Below are 20,137 nucleotides of genomic sequence, written 5' to 3'. Positions count from 1 at the left end.
TCATTTTAGCTTTTCACATTATAATGCATGACTTTTTTGGCGTTGGACCACCCCTTCAAATTGTAACCTAAATAATGGATGCAGTTTACGGTGCCTGACATCCAACTGAGATGGAGTCCAACTTGCAACTTCTAGTGCTGTTTCCATTAGGCTATTACGACTCATGTAAACCAAATTTTGTGTACATCTGCAAATTGTATTTTGTGCCAATAATAGTCATTAATGTTCGATATTTCTCTTTTTCTTGCAGAATACTGGAACTCCAGAAGGACCAAACACACACAAAGTATGAATGTTGAACAAGATGACATTACATCCACAGCAGATGATGATAGGTCCTAGGTTCAACAGGGCCTTATTTGACCCCCTTTTTATTGTGCTGTTGGCTCTTCAGCTTCTTGTGGTGGCCGGCTTGGTTAGGGCTCAGACCTGCCCTTCTGTATGTTCCTGCAGTAACCAGTTCAGCAAGGTGATTTGCACACGGAGGAACCTACGTGAAGTTCCAGATGGTATATCCACCAACACGAGGCAGCTGAACCTTCATGAAAACCAGATCCAAATAATCAAGGTGGACAGTTTTAAACACTTAAGACACTTAGAAGTTTTACAGTTGAGTAGGAATCACATTAGGACGATTGAAATCGGGGCCTTCAATGGCTTGGCGAACCTAAACACATTGGAACTGTTTGACAATCGTCTGACCACCATTCCAAATGGAGCTTTTGAATATTTGTCCAAACTGAAAGAACTTTGGCTGAGGAACAATCCTATAGAAAGCATTCCATCGTATGCTTTTAACCGCATCCCTTCACTACGTAGATTGGATTTGGGGGAAATGAAAAGATTATCCTATATCTCTGAAGGAGCATTTGAAGGGCTTTCCAACCTTAAGTATTTGAACCTTGGGATGTGCAACCTAAGAGAAATCCCCAATCTTACCCCTCTTGTAAAACTCGACGAGCTAGATCTTTCTGGGAATCACCTTTCAGTTCTTAGGCCAGGATCATTTCAAGGGTTGACCCATTTGCAAAAACTTTGGATTATGCATTCCCAAATTCAGGTGATTGAAAGGAATGCGTTTGATGACCTTCAATCTCTCGTGGAGCTTAATTTGGCACATAATAACCTAACTTTACTGCCTCATGACCTATTCACACCTCTCCATAATTTGCAAAGGATTCAGTTGCACCACAATCCTTGGAACTGCAACTGTGATATACTTTGGCTTAGTTGGTGGTTGAAAGAGATAGTGACGACCGGCAGTACGTGTTGTGCTCGTTGCGCGACTCCCCCCAGTTTAAAAGGTACTCACATTGCAGAGTTGGACCAGAATTATTTTACTTGTTACGCCCCTGTGATTCTGGAGCCGCCTGCTGATCTGAATGTTACCGAAGGAATGGCTGCTGAACTCAAATGTCGGGCGTCTACGTTATTGACTTATGTTAGTTGGATTACTCCAAATGGATCAATTATGACCCATGGAGCTTACAAAGTGCGTATTTCTGTGCTTAATGATGGCACTTTAAACTTTACTAATGTAACAGTGCGGGATACAGGATTGTATACATGCATAGTGAGTAACTCAGCAGGGAACACCACTGCCTCAGCGACGCTGAATGTGACTGCGACCGATCCCAGTTACACATACTTTTCCACCGTCACTGTAGAGACTATGGAACCATCTCAGGATGAGGCGAGGACCACAGAACATCATGTGGGTCCTACACCAGTCATTGACTGGGAAACCACAAATGCAACCACCTCGCTCATGCCACAGAGCACAAGATCCACAGAGAAGCCCTACACCATCCCAGTTACGGATGCAAACAGTGGAATGCCAGGGATTGACGAGGTTATGAAGACCACCAAAATTATTATTGGCTGTTTTGTAGCCATCACCCTTATGGCAGCTGTCATGTTGGTTATTTTCTACAAAATGAGGAAGCAGCACCATAGGAAGAACCATCACGCTCCAACGCGGACTGTTGAGATTATAAACGTGGATGATGAACTCACAGCAGATACGCCTATCGAGAGTCACTTGCCCATGCCCTCAATAGAACACGAGCATCTAAACCACTATAACTCTTATAAGTCTCCTTTTAATCACACGACAACGGTGAACACAATAAATTCAATACACAGTTCTGTGCATGAACCTTTATTGATTCGCGCAAGCTCTAAAGACAATGTACAGGAGACTCAGATCTAAAAAAAATCGACAGCGCAACAGACTAAGAGCAAAAACAGACAATTTATATTCAAAAAAAGGAACGAAAATGACTGGGCTAAATCTACTGTTTCCAATAAAAAAGTGTCTTTACATAAAAAAATAAGAAATAATAAAAAAAAAAAAACAAAGAAATTTATTTATTAAAAATTCTATTGTGATCTAAAACTATTGAAATCCCGTGTATTCCTCCAGATATTTTGGCTACGCTTGGTTGAACCCAAGTTTTCGTATTTTCCAACCTAAATTCCATCGGGACGACCTAATTGTAGAGAATTTTTTTTTGTATCAAATCTGTTTTGGGCTTTTTTTTATTTATTTTTTATTGTGCACTGAAGGCTTAAATTGGTTTATGGGTTTGTTTTCCTAAATCCTTCCAACAGAGGAATCATTCGCTAGAGTTTCTCTGCTTGATATTGGAAATGGTTTATAAGTGGCCTAATAGGGAATGACTTGACATCAACCGGTAGATTCACAAGAAGAAGCTAGAGAATAATTATTTTTTTTATTTTACTTGTAATAATAACCTATTCCATTATTTTGCGGAATTTTATATTCTTTTTTGAGAAAATATAAAGGTACACAAAAAAATGACATGTAAGAAAGAATCTATAATAATCATTTACGTGGCTCGGTAATAAGCCAAATTTGTAGCTCCGAAAACTTAAAGAAGGTTATGAATAAAACCAGAAATGTTTTTTTTATACTTGGGCTAACTTCTTTTTAAAGTCAATTATTTTTATAAAACAGCAAAGGGTTAATAGAAAGTTATATACATTTTTATTTCATTAATCAATAGTTCACATGAAAAATAAGCATCTTTGTAATATATTTGATCAGAGAAATCCACTTCTTGGTCTTTCACTCTCAATTCACAGCTAATGTCTGGAAAATCCGTATTCAGTGAAGACGGATTTTCCCATTGCAGAGATAGGAGATAACAGTTAGTGCTTTTAAAATTTTACGGACAGGGGAGTGGAAAGAGGTAGGAGGAGCTTAAGGCAACCACAGACGTTCTTCTGTAGGATCCATGGAACTTTATGAGCACCAACTGCCATTTCTCATCTCGGTAATGGGAAAATCTATATTCATTGAAGACACTGAATTGAGATTATTGAGAATGAATGATTAGTCCAAGAGGAGAAAAGAAGAAGATTTCTTTAAGATATAAAATTTATCATTTTAACATGTACTATTAATTTCTAAAAAAAAAAAATAGATTTACAACAATGATTAAGCATTAATGAATGAGATGGTGTCTTCAATTACACAATAATCCAATGTTTTGACCCGAACTTGTGCTCCGATTCCGTTAAGAATTCTCTCTGTCGCAAAACAAATTTCAAAACTATATTGTAACATGATAGAAAAACCCTAGACAGGCTGCAACTCACATCACAACCACAGGGGGGCCAGTTATAGGCACATTTAGCATAAGCATCTCGTGACAGAATAAGAAAATTTTTTTTTATAATTTTGCGCTTTTCATGTTGAGTCAAGAGCAAAGGTAAGGACCGATTCATCTATATGGGATATGACATCTAAATACAATGTGAATTAACTTGGTTGAGTCCATAAAACTTTCTAATTAATGTTATAAATGTTTTCCTACATATATATCTAGGTTTTAATGGCTCCTTACAGAGCCTCACACTGTTCTCATAGGAGGGATAGCATACATATCTATATATGGAAACGTTTCAACTATTTGCTATAGTTGTTGGTATATACTCTGAATTATGATTTTTTTTTATTCAATTTGCCCCTTACAAAAAAATATGGGTAAAGGTAAGAGCCAATTTACTGGTTCACATGGAGAACCGGTCTGGCCAGAAATGGGACATTTTACCAGTATTTGGAGGAACTTCCAACAAAGAAGACAAAGCAAACCCCCAGATAGATCCATGTATATTTACGATTATACCGTCCTCCATCAATCATCGTGTCCTTGATGCTTGAAATATAGCCTCAAATGAAAAATCGCAGTCCTTGCCAAAATAAATCCCTCATTGACGTGAACTTCTACAAATCTATTGATGCCTAGTCCTAGGTAATACATTATTTCGTAGGATTTTGATGCAAGGTGATGACAAGTTATTTGGGCAGCTCTTCAGATCTATCTGTTATTGAGGTTGTCCAAGATTAACATGTAGAAAAAGTTATAAATATCAGATCGATTTGACACCTGAAAGGCTTCTTTGGTACCTAGAGTCCTATTAGTCTACTGGGACATCAATATTTAGTTGTAGACAACCCCTTTGAAAGGGATAACCCTTAAACTAAACTCCAGGTCAAAATTCCATAGATCGCAAAATGGATCAATTAGAGTCTTGCAACTGCAAAAGTTGCCAAAATGACGTCTCCTTATCCAACAATATTTGTTAGGTGACGCTACGATTCACAAACTTATCTGAAATGAAGCAGAAAAACTCTTAGAATTAAACCATATAGTTGGCAATTTGCTTCCGGAGCTTGGGCAGAGAAGTTCAGCCTTAGCCAATAAATCAAAAGTTGGAAGTAATGCCAGAAAGGAAACTTTGTTTCGGCAGTATAGACACCAGCATGGCTTCTAGGTCCTTGTATTCAAAGCACTATTAGTCAAGATTATCAGAAATATAAAACTGAGGTAGAAAGACCAGGAACCTCCAAGACGGACACTATGGCCAAAAATCCCTCAAGTGGGAAAATAAATTCCTTGTACTCCGATAAAACCATTGAGTGGAACTTAGTTGAAATCAGAGAGGTGGAATATTTTGGTAAAGTAAATGTTTTTGAATCTACACTCCTCAACATTGAAATGGCACCACCAAGACGGAAAAGTTATGAAGTGAAGGAAATCACAGAATGGAGACGTTACTGAACTGAAAATGCTGAAAAAATAGCAACAAAATTCTCAATTATTTTCGGCCACGTGCAGAAATCCTCACATTTCCAGCCTCGCCTGCAATCATTGAGGTTATTAATGGTTATCTGAGGAAGATTCATTTGCTGAATGCACATAGACAAATCATCAAGATCCACTGCTGGCAGCTCCTGTGCAATTGCCGACCAATGATGTTCTAGATATTCCCAATGGAGACAAGTCCGGAGATGCTGCAGCCATGATAGCGCATTTAGGCCACACAGGCGGCTCACAGTAACACGAGCAATATTCGGACTGTCATTGTTATTTTGAAAAATGGCTTCTAGGACACTTTGTATTGATCCATTCTGCACTGTAAGTAAAATTAGATGTCACATACCAAGTGTAAGATGTCAAACATTTTCCACACAAACTATCAGAATTTGGCACAACATGGGGCTACGAATCAGATTTCCAGCTGCAGGTGTTCACTGATCTTATGCCACCATTCTCAAAAGCCATCATAGTGCAGAGCAAGACGGCAATGGAGGCTGGAATGGAGGTCCATCCACTTCAGTGATGAATATTGGTCGTAATGATAGCTGGAGTTTGATCTGGGGATCACGTGGTCAATGGCATGAAGAGGTGTTTCCTACTCCCGGAATTATGGTGTGGGGTGGCCTAATCTACACTAGCATGACTCCTTTAATCCTCATTCCAGTGCACTGACAGCTCAGCGTTACATTAATTTGGTGTTGCATCCAGTGGTGAGGACATTTCTCCAAAGCTTTTTTTCAACGCGACACCAACAGGCCACATGTTGTCATGAGCAGTCTGCATGGTCTAAATGTGCTACCATGGCCTGCAGCATCTCCAGACTTGTCTCCCATTGCGCACATCTTGGAAGTCATTGGTAGGCAATTGCAAAGGGAGCTGCCAGCAGCAGATCTTGATGATTTACATGTCCAAGTGCATTCAGCGTGTCAGAACCATCCTCAGAAAACCATTAATAACCTCACTAATACCAGCCGAGGCTGTAAGTGCTGGGCTTTTTGCGTATGGTGCTCATACTTGGTTTTGTCATAATTTACATATCAATAATATATCCATTGATCTTGTGATTTCTATAATTCCATGACGTTACTTTTTGGTGCTGCAATTTCAATATTGAAGCGTAAAGTTGCATTACTTTATACCTGTTTAGCATGGAGAATACAGTTCTCTGACTATTGATGACTTTGAGCTCGGTCATAATAGGACTATTCTTTATTCTGTGATATGATGGGTAGAGAACCAGTGGGTTTGTTTTCATCTGTTTTCTAGATCGTATCCAGTATGACGCTGGCATAAGTCCTTTGTCAAAGATCATCATGACCGAAACAAAATTGTTGCATCTATTTTGTCTTCTTTTATGACCCCAGTTCCAAGCTACAAAGGCTCTCAGAAGCCCGGCAAGAAAACCCCTTCCCCTCTGATCATTCTGGGATTTTTTTTCTTTTACCTTATAATCATATACTTGAGAGAACAGAGGCTCATTTCCACGAAACACATCAATAACTTCTCAAGGAAGCAAGAATACTTACTATCAGCCTAAGGTTACATATGAGAGCTCACAGCTTTTTTTTTTCTTTTTACTTATTGGGTTTTTCAGAAGAATTCTCAACACATATTAAAATGACTTCTGTATTTTCTATACATATAATAGGACAGTATTTTTGGTAAATTGGCAATGAATGTGGGAAAAATTTGATGGCAGTTGACAGTTAATGGCAAAATTATTATTATTAATAATTATTATTTTTAGAAAATGACATAATTAAAAGTGAGATTTCAGAATAAGCTATTGCGTGTATACGAGAAATGACATTATTTCTGGCCATTATACGACTTGTATCTTGCATTTTCCACAGATTTCCCATCATTTGTTTCTGAACTACTGGGTAGAGATGAGCTACTATGATATCTCTTATACACAGGACACCCAGACATGAGGGATTCCTGTACTCCTGTCTTTATGTAGCACATGCTCAGAATCAGCAACAGCGTGGAGAAAATCATACAGCAGTACTGAGCAGTGTAGCTGTAAATCCAGCTCTAAGTGAGCTAAAATACTTACTGCAAAGCAGAACTATTATACAGCTGTATTGAGCAGAGTAGCTGTAAAAACAGCTCTAAGTGAGCTAAAACACTTACTGCAAAGCAGAACTATTATACAGCAGTACTGAGCAGTGTAGCTGTGAATCCAGCTCTAAGTGAGCTAAAATACTTGCTGCAAAGCAGAACTATTATACAGCTGTATTGAGCAGTGTAGCTGTAAAAACAGCTCTAAGTGAGCTAAAACAATTACTGAAAAGCAGAACTATTATACAGCAGTACTGAGCAGTGAAGCTGTGACTCCAGCTCTAAGTGAGCTAAAAGACTTACTGCAAAGCAGAACTATTATACAGCAGTACAGAACAGTGTAGCTGTGAATCCAGCACTAACTGAGCTTAAATGCTTACTGCAAGGCAGAACTATTATACCGCAGTACTGAGCAGTGTAGCTGTGAATACAGCTCTAAGTGAGCTTAAATGCTTGCTGCAAAGCATAACTATTATACAGCAGTACTGAGCAGTGTTGCTGTGAATCCTGTGAAAAGTAATAATAATAATAAATATGTTATTAGTTTATTATGATATCACTTTCTTATAGGTATATAAGTACAAATTTATTAAGTTAGCACATTTTATTTAGGAGATATACAGTATATGTTGCTTATGAATTTTTATTATTACTATATTTAAAGAGGTTGTCCACTACTTAACATTGATGGCCTAACCTTTAGTATAGGTCATCAATGTGTCTGATCACTGCAGAGGCGACACTCGGCACCCGTGCCGATCAGCTGTTATTGTTGGCGGCGGCCGTAAGTGCTCAGATACAAAGCTGCTCCATCTACTGATAGTGGCTGCGATCAGGTACTGCACATCTGTCCCATATCGTCTACAGTACCTGGCTGTGGCCACTATCAGCTCTGTATCTGAGCACTTCCGGCAGCCGTTGGCACCTAGATTAGTTGATTGGCGGGGGTGCTGGGTGTTGCATCAGCACAATCAGACATTGATGACTTATCTTAAGGATGTGTCATCAGTGTTAAAGTAGTGGACGACATCTTTAAGTTAATTATTACATTTAGATTATACATGATTTTGATCCATTGCATTTTAATAGAATTTATTCCATTATTTATTATTTTCATTATTTAATTTCATTTTTTATCATTCATATTATGGTTTTAATTACAAAAAAAAAAAAAAAAAAAAAAAATATATATATATATATATATATATTTGATCAGCTATTTAGAATGTTATTTTTTCACTATATTTTCATATGTTATTTTTATAATTACATCTCTCATGACTTTTTGATTGTAATAATATTATGTTTTAATGTTATCCATATTATTTCATTCACATTTATATTTTTGCTATTATTTTGCATATTATTATTATCATCATTCATCTATTATAATATTTGTCAACATTATTAGAATTATTCATCTATTAGAATATTCTTCTTTATCCATATTATTATTATTAATCTTTTAGAATATTTTTCTTTATCCATATTATTATTATTATTATTATTCATCTATTAGAATATTCCTATTTATTATCATTATAATTATTACTATTATTATTCATCTATTAGAATATTCTTCTTTATCCATATTATTATTGTTGTTATTCATCTATTAGTAATAATAATGATAAATATTAAGAATATTAAAATAGATGAATAATAATATGGATAAAGAACACTAGAATAATAGATGATTAATCATAGTAATAATAATAATGATAATAAATAAGAATATTCTAATAGATGAATAATAACAATAATAAAATGGATAAAAAAGAATATTCTAATAGATTATTATTAATAATAATAATAATATGGATAAAGAAGAATATTCTAATAGATGTTTAATAATAGTAATAATAATAATGATAATAAATAAGAATATTCTAATACATGTATAATAACAATAATAATATGGATAAAAAAATAATATTCTAATAGATTAATACTAATAATAATAATAATAATAATATGGATAAAGAAGAATATTCTAATAGATGATTAATAATAGTAATAATAATAATTATAATAAATAAGAGTATTCTAATAGATGAATAATAACAATAATAATATGGATAAAAAAGAATATTCTAATAGATGAATAATAATTATAATAATAATATTATGAATAAAGAAGAATATTCTATTATTTTTCATCTATTATAATATTCTTTTTTATCATTAGTAGTAGTAGTGGTGTTTAGGCAATATATTTTTGTGATAGACTTATTCAGTTTTCCAAACATTTCCAATATATTTCCTAATATTGTTAGTTGTATTTTTAGTCTAATTAACAATATTTCCTCCTTGATGTGCAGATCTATAGGTAGCTGATCCTGATACTCCAACATTAATTTCATTACAGCAAGAACTGTGCTTAGCTAATTTAGCCAGAGTCTCTCTTTAACGCGACAGGATTGATACTACCAGGTTTAGTAATTGAGACATCATGAAAATTAATTATGGCCAGATATTGTGCGAGGATCTATCACCGTGCTTCATTCATCAGGTCATGTACCGTCTCCAAGGTTTTATAAAACATCTATGAATAATTTCTATGTTGACTCAGTGTGATCAATTATCTCAAGATAAATTAATGCAAGGTTGGAGAAGAAAAGTCGCTTGGAGAGATTTAATGTAAACCCCGAGGTGCAACGATGAGAAATCCGAAAGAAATAGAAAATTAATTTAATGTGATGTTTGACTTCAAGACAGCTTGCCGCAAGTGTGATTAAAATGCCTGTGTCCATAGTTGGTCTGCCAACATGAAATAGGCTAGATTGGGTTAGTGTGACCTCATCCAACCTCGGATACCTTCACCACCTGAATGCTTATTTATTAAGTCTAATGGAGTTAAATATGGAGACATCTAAGGAATTGACCTTCGTAGGCTTCAGAAAAGACAACAACATGCAAACGTCTCCACCACTTCCTTGGATAGGATGGAGAACGACTACTAAGTAATTATAGGAGGATCCCTATTTCCCTGAGGTATGGAGATCCCAAGTGAGAGAAGTATACACCTAGCTATATTATTTGTAGCTGCCAAGACAGGACAGATGGGGAAACTTTTCTGAGCAAGGTGTTTAGAAAGTGGAAACGTCTTAAGTCCTCCAAGTGGTGGAAGCCCGATGTTACATGCCGGGCAACCTTCTAATAATCCAGACCTGACCAAGACCATTCAAGTGTTCAACTCTGCTAATGGGTTACTGTTATGACATGTGTCAAACTACTTTTTGCTGTCCAAACCCCTTCTTATTTAATAATGGTTCTCCAGATACACCAAGAAGAGCCATTGGAATAGAACCAATAATGAAGCTTTTATAGCCCCCTAAAAATAGTTTTTGGGTTGATAAGTGGTGCATTATGGTTTCTTGTTGATTACCCTTCTCCATTAGCAAATGCAAAGAGCAACTATAAGGAACATCTCTTGCTCTTAGGGACCCAGACTGTCGGTACATTATACGAATTGCCCATTGAGGTCAATATGACTTGTGTAATGCTTAAAAGTTATGGACACCTTTTGACATGGAAAAAAGATCTTTCTCTATGTTAGACAATAGTATTAGTTAATAAAATGGCTAAAGTTTCAGTCTGCAAACTTCATTCTGTCAATCATTTTTGCACCCCCTCACCTTATATGCAGTTTACGGCATTGCCCAGGTTTCAGAATTTTTTCTTGTACGAGTGTCTCTCTCAGTAATGTAGGCTGGATGTGAGCTCTGTGTATATAATTATTATTATTATTTATTATTATAGCGCCATTTATTCCATGGAGCTTTACATATGAAAAGGGGTCACTGACTGGTACAGGAGGAGAGAGGTACCTGCCCGCGAGGGCTCACAGTCTACAAGGGATGGGTGAGGATACAGTAGGTGGGGGTAGAGCTGGTCGTGCAGCAATGTGGTGGAGTGAAGATTATTGCAGGTTGTAGACTTGTCGGAAGAGGTGGGTCTTCAGGTTCCTTTTGACGGTTTCCACGGTAGGCAAGAGTCTGATATGTTGGAGTAGAAAGTTCTAGAGTAGGGGGGCAGCACAGGAGAAATCTTGTATGCGACTGCATATCCCAAGGGGCTGCTGTCTTCATGACCTCATATATCAGCACAGCTTCTATCCTGAACTTATTTCCTCCCCATGTGCTTTCTTACTTTTCTTTGGCCTGTTTTCTCTGTTCTCCCTAAGATACTTTCTTCTCCAACCGATTCCTTGGAGAAGAGAGGACAGGAGAGAGAAAAAGAAAGAGACAGAGAGAGAGGGTTAGAGAGGTCAGAAGCTAGAGCAGGAGTTCTGATGAATTTTTCATAGTCAACTAGATGAAAGACAAAGTTATTGTGAAGTAGCAAAGTGGTAGAGAAAATTTAGAAGGGGTTGTCTGGTCATCTGATGAAAGTCTGGGTTCACCCTATGTGACTACTGACTTCTGAATTCTTACAGCATGCACAACACACGATATCAGGATTTTCCGATGTTGCCTGCAAAAGCGGCAGGTCACGTGACCACAGCTATGCAATTTGCATACATGTGGTCATGTGTCGGCAAGACATGCTCGGCCTCACTCAATAGAAGTGAATTAAGTGAGTCCATACACATCTAGCTAGAATATGGCCGGAAGTATACAAATCGTGGTCAAGTGACCTCCCGATCTCGTTGCGAAATCAGAGAATGCTGTGCACACCTTGTAAGATTCAGAAGTTTGCCATCACTTAGGATGACAGCAAACTTTCTTCAGAAGACCATACAACCCCTTTAATGATTGAAAACAATTATGTGCAAAGTGGGCTAGCCTTTAATTTTTGCCTTGATGGTGTTACAAGAGTGTTGAACACTTTCTCCCGCGGTGACGCAGTCCAATTGCCCACAGATCACAGCTGATCACACAACATCTTGATCATCGAGAGAAGCTTCTAGCAAAAATAGGCTGACAAAAGGTTGATAATCTCATTGAGTAGCCTTTAAATTCTTACAGTTTTCATGCTGAACACTAAGTCCTCAGAATCGGACGGAATTTTTCAGCTGATTATAAAGCTGGAGAACACAGGAACCATTCACAATGGGTAGCTCAGCTCCTCCGGCTTCTCCCGGCACAGTGGTCGATCTCTCTGGGATTCCTGCACATGTGATCTTACTTGTTACAAAGCAGAAATCAAAGAGTTATTGTTTTCTTAGTTTGACGATTTTTTTCTAATTCCAAAATACAAATATCTTATTTTTTATAGCGTATAAAGTCCTTACGCTAAGCGATGAGTGATGTTAGTGACACGCGGAATTATTGGTTGCTACATCTGTAGCCAACATCAATTTGCCTCTATTGTGTTTCTCTTCAACATGACTCATCGAAGAAAGACGTCACGGTACAATCTGTGCTTCACAAAGTGCTGCAGGTAAATCAAAAAAATGCATTAACCGTGATCTGAACAAAAACCATTGTGATTACGGATCGTAGGGTTCTCAATAAAATTGCTATAGTGTTTTTTTTCAGCCTTACTCTTACCAAGTTATAACGTAAATGGCTCCAAATCCATTGACTAGGAGAAGAATCTGAATGCCTTGTATTCATTAAATAAAATATCAGCAATAGTTGTTTATGGAATATATTACAGACGGAAAATGTGAGCGGTTTTCCGTTCATTTTACATTAGCGAGACCTTTCCAAAGTAGGGGCTGTATTATAGGTGCAGCGTAGGACTAGACCATCGTACTAGAGCATCCGTCCAGTTCGCTCCACTTCAGATATGTTTGTGAGTACCATAGCTTTTAATTGTTGGCTCCATTTTACAGAGCCATGAAGCTAAAGGGTTAATTCCAAGATAGCAAGTTATTCGCTATCCACAGCAGGAGAATCACCTACAGGACCAGTCCATAACCGCGATCTGCGCCAGGCAGAACAGGCAGGTAGTTAGCAGCTACCTGCCGGTAATTTCTCAGTCCCATAGGGAAAAATGTCCTTGATCAGTGGGGTACATAAATTTCACTGGGCCCCATAGCAAACGTTCTAATCCACCCCCTCCCCCCAAAAATAATAATAATAATAATAATATGTACCTATGAAAGCCTCTTATTGTTCTCATGTCAACAGCAATACCCCTTTTATGGTAATTTTAGGAAATGATGCTCCCAAAAATGCCTCCCCCACACACACACACTGAGTATGGGATCCCCAAAGTGAATCCCACCACAGTTTCACTGACAACAAGTAGTGTAGTACATGTCAGTTTGATGCCCCCCTTGCAGTTTAATGGCCTCCATCAGTCCCCATCTCAGTATTATGTCCCCCACCAACTCCTCACTGAGTATTATAGCCCCAGCCATTCCCCCACTCAGTATTATGCCCCCCCCCAGTCCCACACTCAGTATTATGGCTTCCACCAGAACTCATTCAGTGTTATGGCACCACCAGCCCTTCACTCAATATTATGGGCCCCACCAGCCCCCATTCACTGTTAAAGCCCCCAACCAAAACCCTACTAAGTAGTATAGCCCCCACCAGCCCCCTCACTCAGTATTATGGCCCCCACCAGCCCCTCACTCAGTATTATGGCCCCCATCAGCCCCTCATTCAGTATTATGGCCCTCTCCAGCCCCCACTCAGTATTATGACCCCACCAGTTCCAGCTCAGTGTTATGAGCTTCACCAGTCCTCCACTCAATATTTTGGCCCCCACCAGCCCCTCACTCAGCATTATGGTCTCCTTCAGCCCCCGCTCAGTATTATGGCTCCCATCAGCTTCCCCCTCAGTGTCATGGCCCCCACCAGTCCCCCATTCACTATTAAAGCCCCCACCAGCACCTCACTCAGTGTTATGACCCCCACCAGTTCCCCACTCAGTATTCTGGCTACCATCAGACCCCACCTCTATGTTATGGACCCCACCAGTCCCCCATTCAGTATTAAAGCCCCAACCAGCCCCTCACTCATTGTTATGGCCCCTACCAGTCCCCCACTCAGTATGATTGACCCGCACAGTTACTGACATTAAAAAAACACTACTCACGTCAACCCGTTCCCCCGGGGTGTGCAGTGTGAATACTGAGGCTCCACACTATAAGTGTCATATAGTGACGTCATCATGCCTGCAGAGCAATGAGTCTCAGACTCGCAAGCGCAGGCTGAATTGAGGATCACTGAGCCTTTGGTTCCCTGATCCACTTTTTTTTTCAACAGTATCTGTATCCGGAGGATGTGGATACTGCTGAACCTGTGATGACAGGAAGAGGGGGCCAATGCGGAGCGACGTGGAGCCACTACTGACACACGAGCCCCATAGTGTTCACATGGGCTTCCACTATGGACAGTACACCCCTGTCCTTGATGACCCCTTGAATAATTAAAACCATAACTATTGGGCTGCAGTGCTCCCCCTAGTGGTGACTGCAGGTTTATACCATTGTAAATTTTGCTTCTATGTTTCTGTACAGTATTGCATCAGAAAGTAAAGCAATGACCACAATTAAGGCATAGAAATTCATCAGCACAGAAATGTAAACCTGAGTATAAATATAATGGTGTTATAAGATGGAGATTTAACCGTGGCTTCCGGTCCACATTGGTCCTATCGCTCAGTACATTTGATGATTTCTCATTGACTGTTTCCAATGAGCTCCCCATTCCCTGTGGTTTTGTATCATCTAGTTTGTTAATGCAAAGACCCTTTAAGAGCAAATTTTAGCTAAATAATGGGAAACAATCAGCAATTAGATGCTCCCTTGTGCTATTTAAATAATTAAAGGTAATTGTCAATTGATTTCTAAGGCTTACTGCAAATTTGCATTTAAATACAGTATTAAAGAGTAGTCATCAATATATTTGCTATAATTGCAGTCAGTATCGTGCCTCATTTTACCCTATCCCTACACCCATAACACTAAAACATTTCAAGTTCATAGAAAAATATTTCCAGAATTAAAAAAAAATCTGCGTAGTGCTTAAACACAGAAAGAAGGGTCTTTGATATTAAAGCTAGAAGCCGAGGCCAATGGGGTTATTAGACCCCTGTGTTCTAGAGATCAGTGGTAGTATGAGATGACAGATTTCACCAGTGTCCTCTCCCACATGTATCTATGACCTATTAACAATGGCTTAATGGGAGTTTTACGACAGATTTTAATGGAGTGTGGACTGAAGGAATTTTGCAATTTTTCACATATAGCTAAATTATCTACAAGTACAGATGTGTCGTCCATCTTTACCAGCCAATACATTCCACTGAGAAATCTAATCTCTCATGATACAAATTCAAAAATTTGAAAAATTGCAGATCATATCGCAACCACTTGGAGGCCAACACATAGACACATATAGCATAAACATCTCCTGACATAGTATCACAAAATCATATTTATTTATTAATTATTTTTTTTTAAGTTTATCATCTCACACTTTTCATATGTTGAGTCAAATGGGATATAAGATTTATGTAATAAAGCATTTAAGCGACAAAACTTTGCAATCTTATTTTAAAATGCAAACAATTAGTTTTTGTCTGCAGCTCCCATGAAGACTAAAGTGTCTTTGCGGGCATAGACTACAAGCAAACCCATGTAGTCATGTATAAAATACATTGTGAAATACTGAATAAATGAAAATATAAGGTAAGGGACAGATGAATGATGCGGGATCATGCTACATTGGGTTGCATTGGAGGTTTATGTAACGATTCTTCATCCAAGTTGTTGACAAAGTTTTTTCTATTTTGCTTTTCTTTTGAACTATTTCAGCTTTCAGCGAAAACTTGAACATTCTTTTTCACATTAATTGGGTTGTCCAGGTTTGGTGTTCAAGTCTGCAGTCACTCTATGTGACTGGGACTTGTGAATCCTCACAGTGCACAGTGTGCCCGCTGTCCGGATTCTCTAGTGCCAGCGATGGAAGCGGGTAGTCTGGTGACTGCAAGTATGGTAATTGCATTCTTCTGGCCACATTCTGACTAGACATGTCCGGCATTACTCAATTCACTTGTATTTCGGTGAGGCTGCACATGTCTAGTCGGGATGTGATCACATGTATGCAAAATGCATACTTGGGGTTACGCACACATCCACTCCCAGCGCTGGCACCGGAGAATCCTGACAGTGGGCACATTGTGCACTGTGAGGATACACACATAGAGTGACTGCAGACTTGAATGCCAAACCTGGACAGCCCTTTTAAAGTCCATCATCTCATTAACGCAAGATAACGATTGCAATAACTGAGCGACCAATGAGTGTGTGTGATGCTTGTAGGAAGCCAGCAAGTGTCCCATTTCCCTGAAGCACCACCATGGGGGAAATGAAGTACAAAGAGGTGTATGCATATTACATATAAATGTGGGGTCTTCCAAACCAAGAGTTGCTCCTTTTATAGATGTGTCCAATTATAACTTTTCATGAATTATATTAAAGAAGCACTCCAACAATTTTTTATTACCTCCTTTGTAAGTGATCAGCAATGTCTGCATGGTGAGTACATTAAACTGCTTTCTGGTCGCTGTCTTCTGCCGTTTCCAGCGTCGCCCCGTTTCTCTACTGCATCATGTGATCACAATTGTGACCTGCCGGCTCACCCTCTACGTCTTCCCTGTGGACCAGAAGTCAGTTTCTTAACGTAAATCGGATATAATCAGAACCAGGCTCTAACAGTCTTACATTATAAAATTAACTAACACTTCTCTATGTGAGTCGGCAAGACAGCGCTGCCGTAACATGATGCAAAAGAGGTCTGGAGCTGTGCTAGAAACGGCAGAAGATGGCGATGGATTATAATGCATTCACTGAACATACATTATTGATAGTTAACAAACGGGGCAATAAAAAGAAAAAGACAACAATGCAAAATTGCTCTTTGTAAGGACATCAGTTTCTCATTATAAAATATCAATACATGAATGTGACCTGAAGCTAAAATCCCCCTCTACTCTTCCTTGGTCAGACCTCATCTGGAATCCTGTGTCCAGTTCTGGTCACCACATTTTAAAAATGACCGAAAAACTGGAGCAAGCTCAGAGAAGAGCGACCAGGATAGTGAGCGGACTGCAAACTATGTCCTATAAGGAACGGTTAAAAGATCTGGGAATGTTTAGCTGCAAAAGAGAAGACTGAGAGGAGACTTAATAGCTGTCTACAAATATCTGATGGGCTGTCACATTGTAGAGGGATCATCCTTATTCTCATTTGCACAAAGAAAGAGTAGAAGCAATGGAATGAAGCTGAAAGGGAGAAGATACAGATTAGATATTAGAAAAAAACTTTTTGACAGTGAGGGTGATCAATGAGTGGAACAGGCTGCCACGAGAGGTGGTGAGTTCTTCTTCAATGGAGAGGCTGGACAGACATCTGTCTGAGATGGTTTAGTGAATCCTGCATTGAGCAGGGGGTTGGACACGAGGACCCTGGAGGTCCCATCCAACTGTAACATTCTAAGATTCTAAGATTCTAAAACCTTTAACATTAATAAAACTTGATGCCCACATATAGCATAAACTCCTTCTGACAGATTGTTACAAGATCATATTTTATCCAAGCCAGTCATCTTGTGCAACTTATCTCCGAATAAGAGGAAAGGTAAGTAATAGGAATGAGAGGACCCGTGGAAGTTTGGCTTCTGCTACGTAACCCCAACATTAGTCCAAAGTTCGGTTCGGGTACCAGAACTGTACCCGATCTTGAACTTGAGCCTGAGCCCCAATGAAAATATTGGGGACCTGAACTTTGGAGCTGGAAAATTCTCACTCTCCCGGACTTCTCCCAGAACTCCGAACATTAAAATGGACTTCCGGGAGACGTCCGTGTTTGGAGTTTAGCACTGGACTCTAAGTGTCCGGTAGGAACACAGAACTTTTAAGTTCAGGTTCGCTCATCTCTAGTAAAAACACATCTGTAGCTGCTCCCTTCTTGGACTAATTTATGAGGATCCAGGCAGTAATCAGCTGCTTTCACAAGGGGAAGGCTTATTTGCAAGCAAATGACAGCCCATATGGCTACTATGTCGCCTTCAGAGAGCTGGAGTACCAGCGGTCTAACTTGGTATCAAGATCCCTTACTGGACTCTCTGTCTATAAAAGACCTATGTTGGTAGCACCAATGGAGGTGGAAAATTGGTGCAAGGGTCATAAAATGAACGGGGATGAGGAATCAATAGTCCTGGGGTATTTAGCTGGGTATCATCATGATGGGTTTCAGTTTGATCTTTGGGTGCTTCCATATTGGCTGTAAATCGCTGAGTAAGGTGCAGCAGTAGTAGAGAATACCGAGTCCTTTTTCCTGCTCTTGTTTCTATTTTTTACTTTATGCTTTTTTTTTTACTTTTTTTATGCTTTGTCAATTTATCACGGACAAGTCATATATCCCATAGCGGGTGCAAATTAGATTCCTGTCATACATTAATCACACAGGTGTTTTACACATTACTCTATGGCAGTATAGAAGTTAAACAAATGTGTGCCGCTCCTGCGAGATCCGCTGACTCAGCACATTGCTCTGCAGACCTGTCAGCTCCATGAGGCTCCCAGTAAAATATGTACATCCTGCTATGACTGTGTCTTAAAGTCATTCTTCACTTGGAATATGATGGTGTCTTTACACAGTCGAGTCATATCACAAGTTCCTCTGAAGAATTTTTGCAAAACTGCATCAAAATGACAGGTTATTTTTTTTAGGGAAAAATTTTTACAAAAATTGTGCAGAAATTTCCATGTATAAATTTATAGTGTTCAGGACTACATGCGGACTGGGAGAATAACTTTTTTGGAGGAAAAGTCTTTTTTTTTTTTTTGTAGCTCCAACAGAAGAGCAACTAAAATGGATTTATTCGTCTTGAAAAAAAATTGAACAAAGAAAGACAAACCAATGTGATATTTATTTGAAATTATAATAAATTATAATCCAAAATTTTATTTCCATAACCATTTTATACCTAGGTTTGAGATTTCGATCACACTTCGCTAGAGATGAGCAAATTTCTTGGAAGTGAATTAAATTTGCCTTCAAAAATTGCAAAACCCTGATATTTTTTGTAATTCCCTTTATGCAATTTCAGCAAACTGACAGTCAGCATTTTGCTGAATTTTAGAGGGTCGGAAAAGGGGTTAAAAAAATTGCAACGCTCGCCTTCCTCCCACCGTCATCATAGTCCACTTTCCAGTCTTACTCTCCATCCAACATATTCTTTAGTTCTATCTCTTTGGGCGTCTTCACTCTGTGCCAGGGACTTCCGGTGAAAAATTGGCCTCTGTGGCTCGTTGAGTTGGCTTTCAATGTCACAACATTCAGAGAGTGGATTCCCAAAGAGGAGTTCATGAGTTGAACATAAGAGGAAAGAAGGGACCATATAGAGCAGAGTCCCTGATGGTAGGCTGGGTCAGGTAAGTTGAGAGGTATTATTTTTCTGTTGATTCTGTTTTGCAGTTTGGAGACCCCCCAGAGCAGGATAAGGACCATTAGATTCATATCGAATAAATTTGATGCGAATCAATTTCCCTTGTCAAATTCGAGTGATCTTCTGAATTCAAATCTTTACCCTTTAACACTTTAGAATAAAACTTACGGTATCAAGGTCCAATCGGCAAAGCAAATGAGTGGTGAAGGATTGCAAGCTTTGAAAAATTCATAATTTTGTGATACTATGTTGGGAGTTACTTATTCTACATGTTTCTATATGTGGACACCCGGTGGTTGTGGTGTGCGTTACAACCCGATGAGTATTTTTGCTAGCTTGCCACGATGATGTATAAAATTTGCATTGTTAGAAATGGTCGTCTTAAAGTCTAAGAATGCCTTAACATATATATTTTTTCCTCTATTGTTAAATTGCTTACTAAATACAGGGTTGAAAAAAATTTTAAATGCTAAAAACTATTAAAAAAAAAGTTATACCTTTCTAGCAGAGTAATCTACAAAAAAACAGATACAAATCCATCAAAGCTCCTGCTCCTGGTTCTGACAGCTCTCTCTTTCTCTCCTCCCC

At 38.6% G+C, this 20,137-nt stretch overlaps 1 protein-coding gene across 3 annotated transcripts in view; it reads left to right on the top strand.

The window, feature by feature from the left end:
* The window catches only part of LRRC4C (leucine rich repeat containing 4C), a 1,191,085-nt gene extending 1,188,108 nt beyond the window's left edge, over positions 1–2,977 (top strand). For 2 of the 3 annotated variants that reach the window (XM_073658146.1, XM_073658147.1), the window contains exon 5: positions 251–2,977. In XM_073658146.1, the coding sequence (XP_073514247.1) occupies positions 293–2,212 (1,920 nt within the window). In that variant the 5' untranslated portion in view covers positions 251–292 and the 3' untranslated portion in view covers positions 2,213–2,977. The remainder of the gene's footprint in view (positions 1–250) is intronic. The other variant, XM_073658148.1, reaches the window with a different exon arrangement.
* The last annotated feature ends 17,160 nt before the right edge of the window (positions 2,978–20,137 follow it).

This window comes from Phyllobates terribilis, unplaced genomic scaffold (assembly GCF_046119375.1).
Source record: "Phyllobates terribilis strain yellow unplaced genomic scaffold, ASM4611937v1 Scaffold_13__5_contigs__length_258822181, whole genome shotgun sequence".
NCBI classification, from domain to species: domain Eukaryota; kingdom Metazoa; phylum Chordata; class Amphibia; order Anura; family Dendrobatidae; genus Phyllobates; species Phyllobates terribilis.
This window is presented reverse-complemented; position numbering and strand designations above follow the sequence as displayed.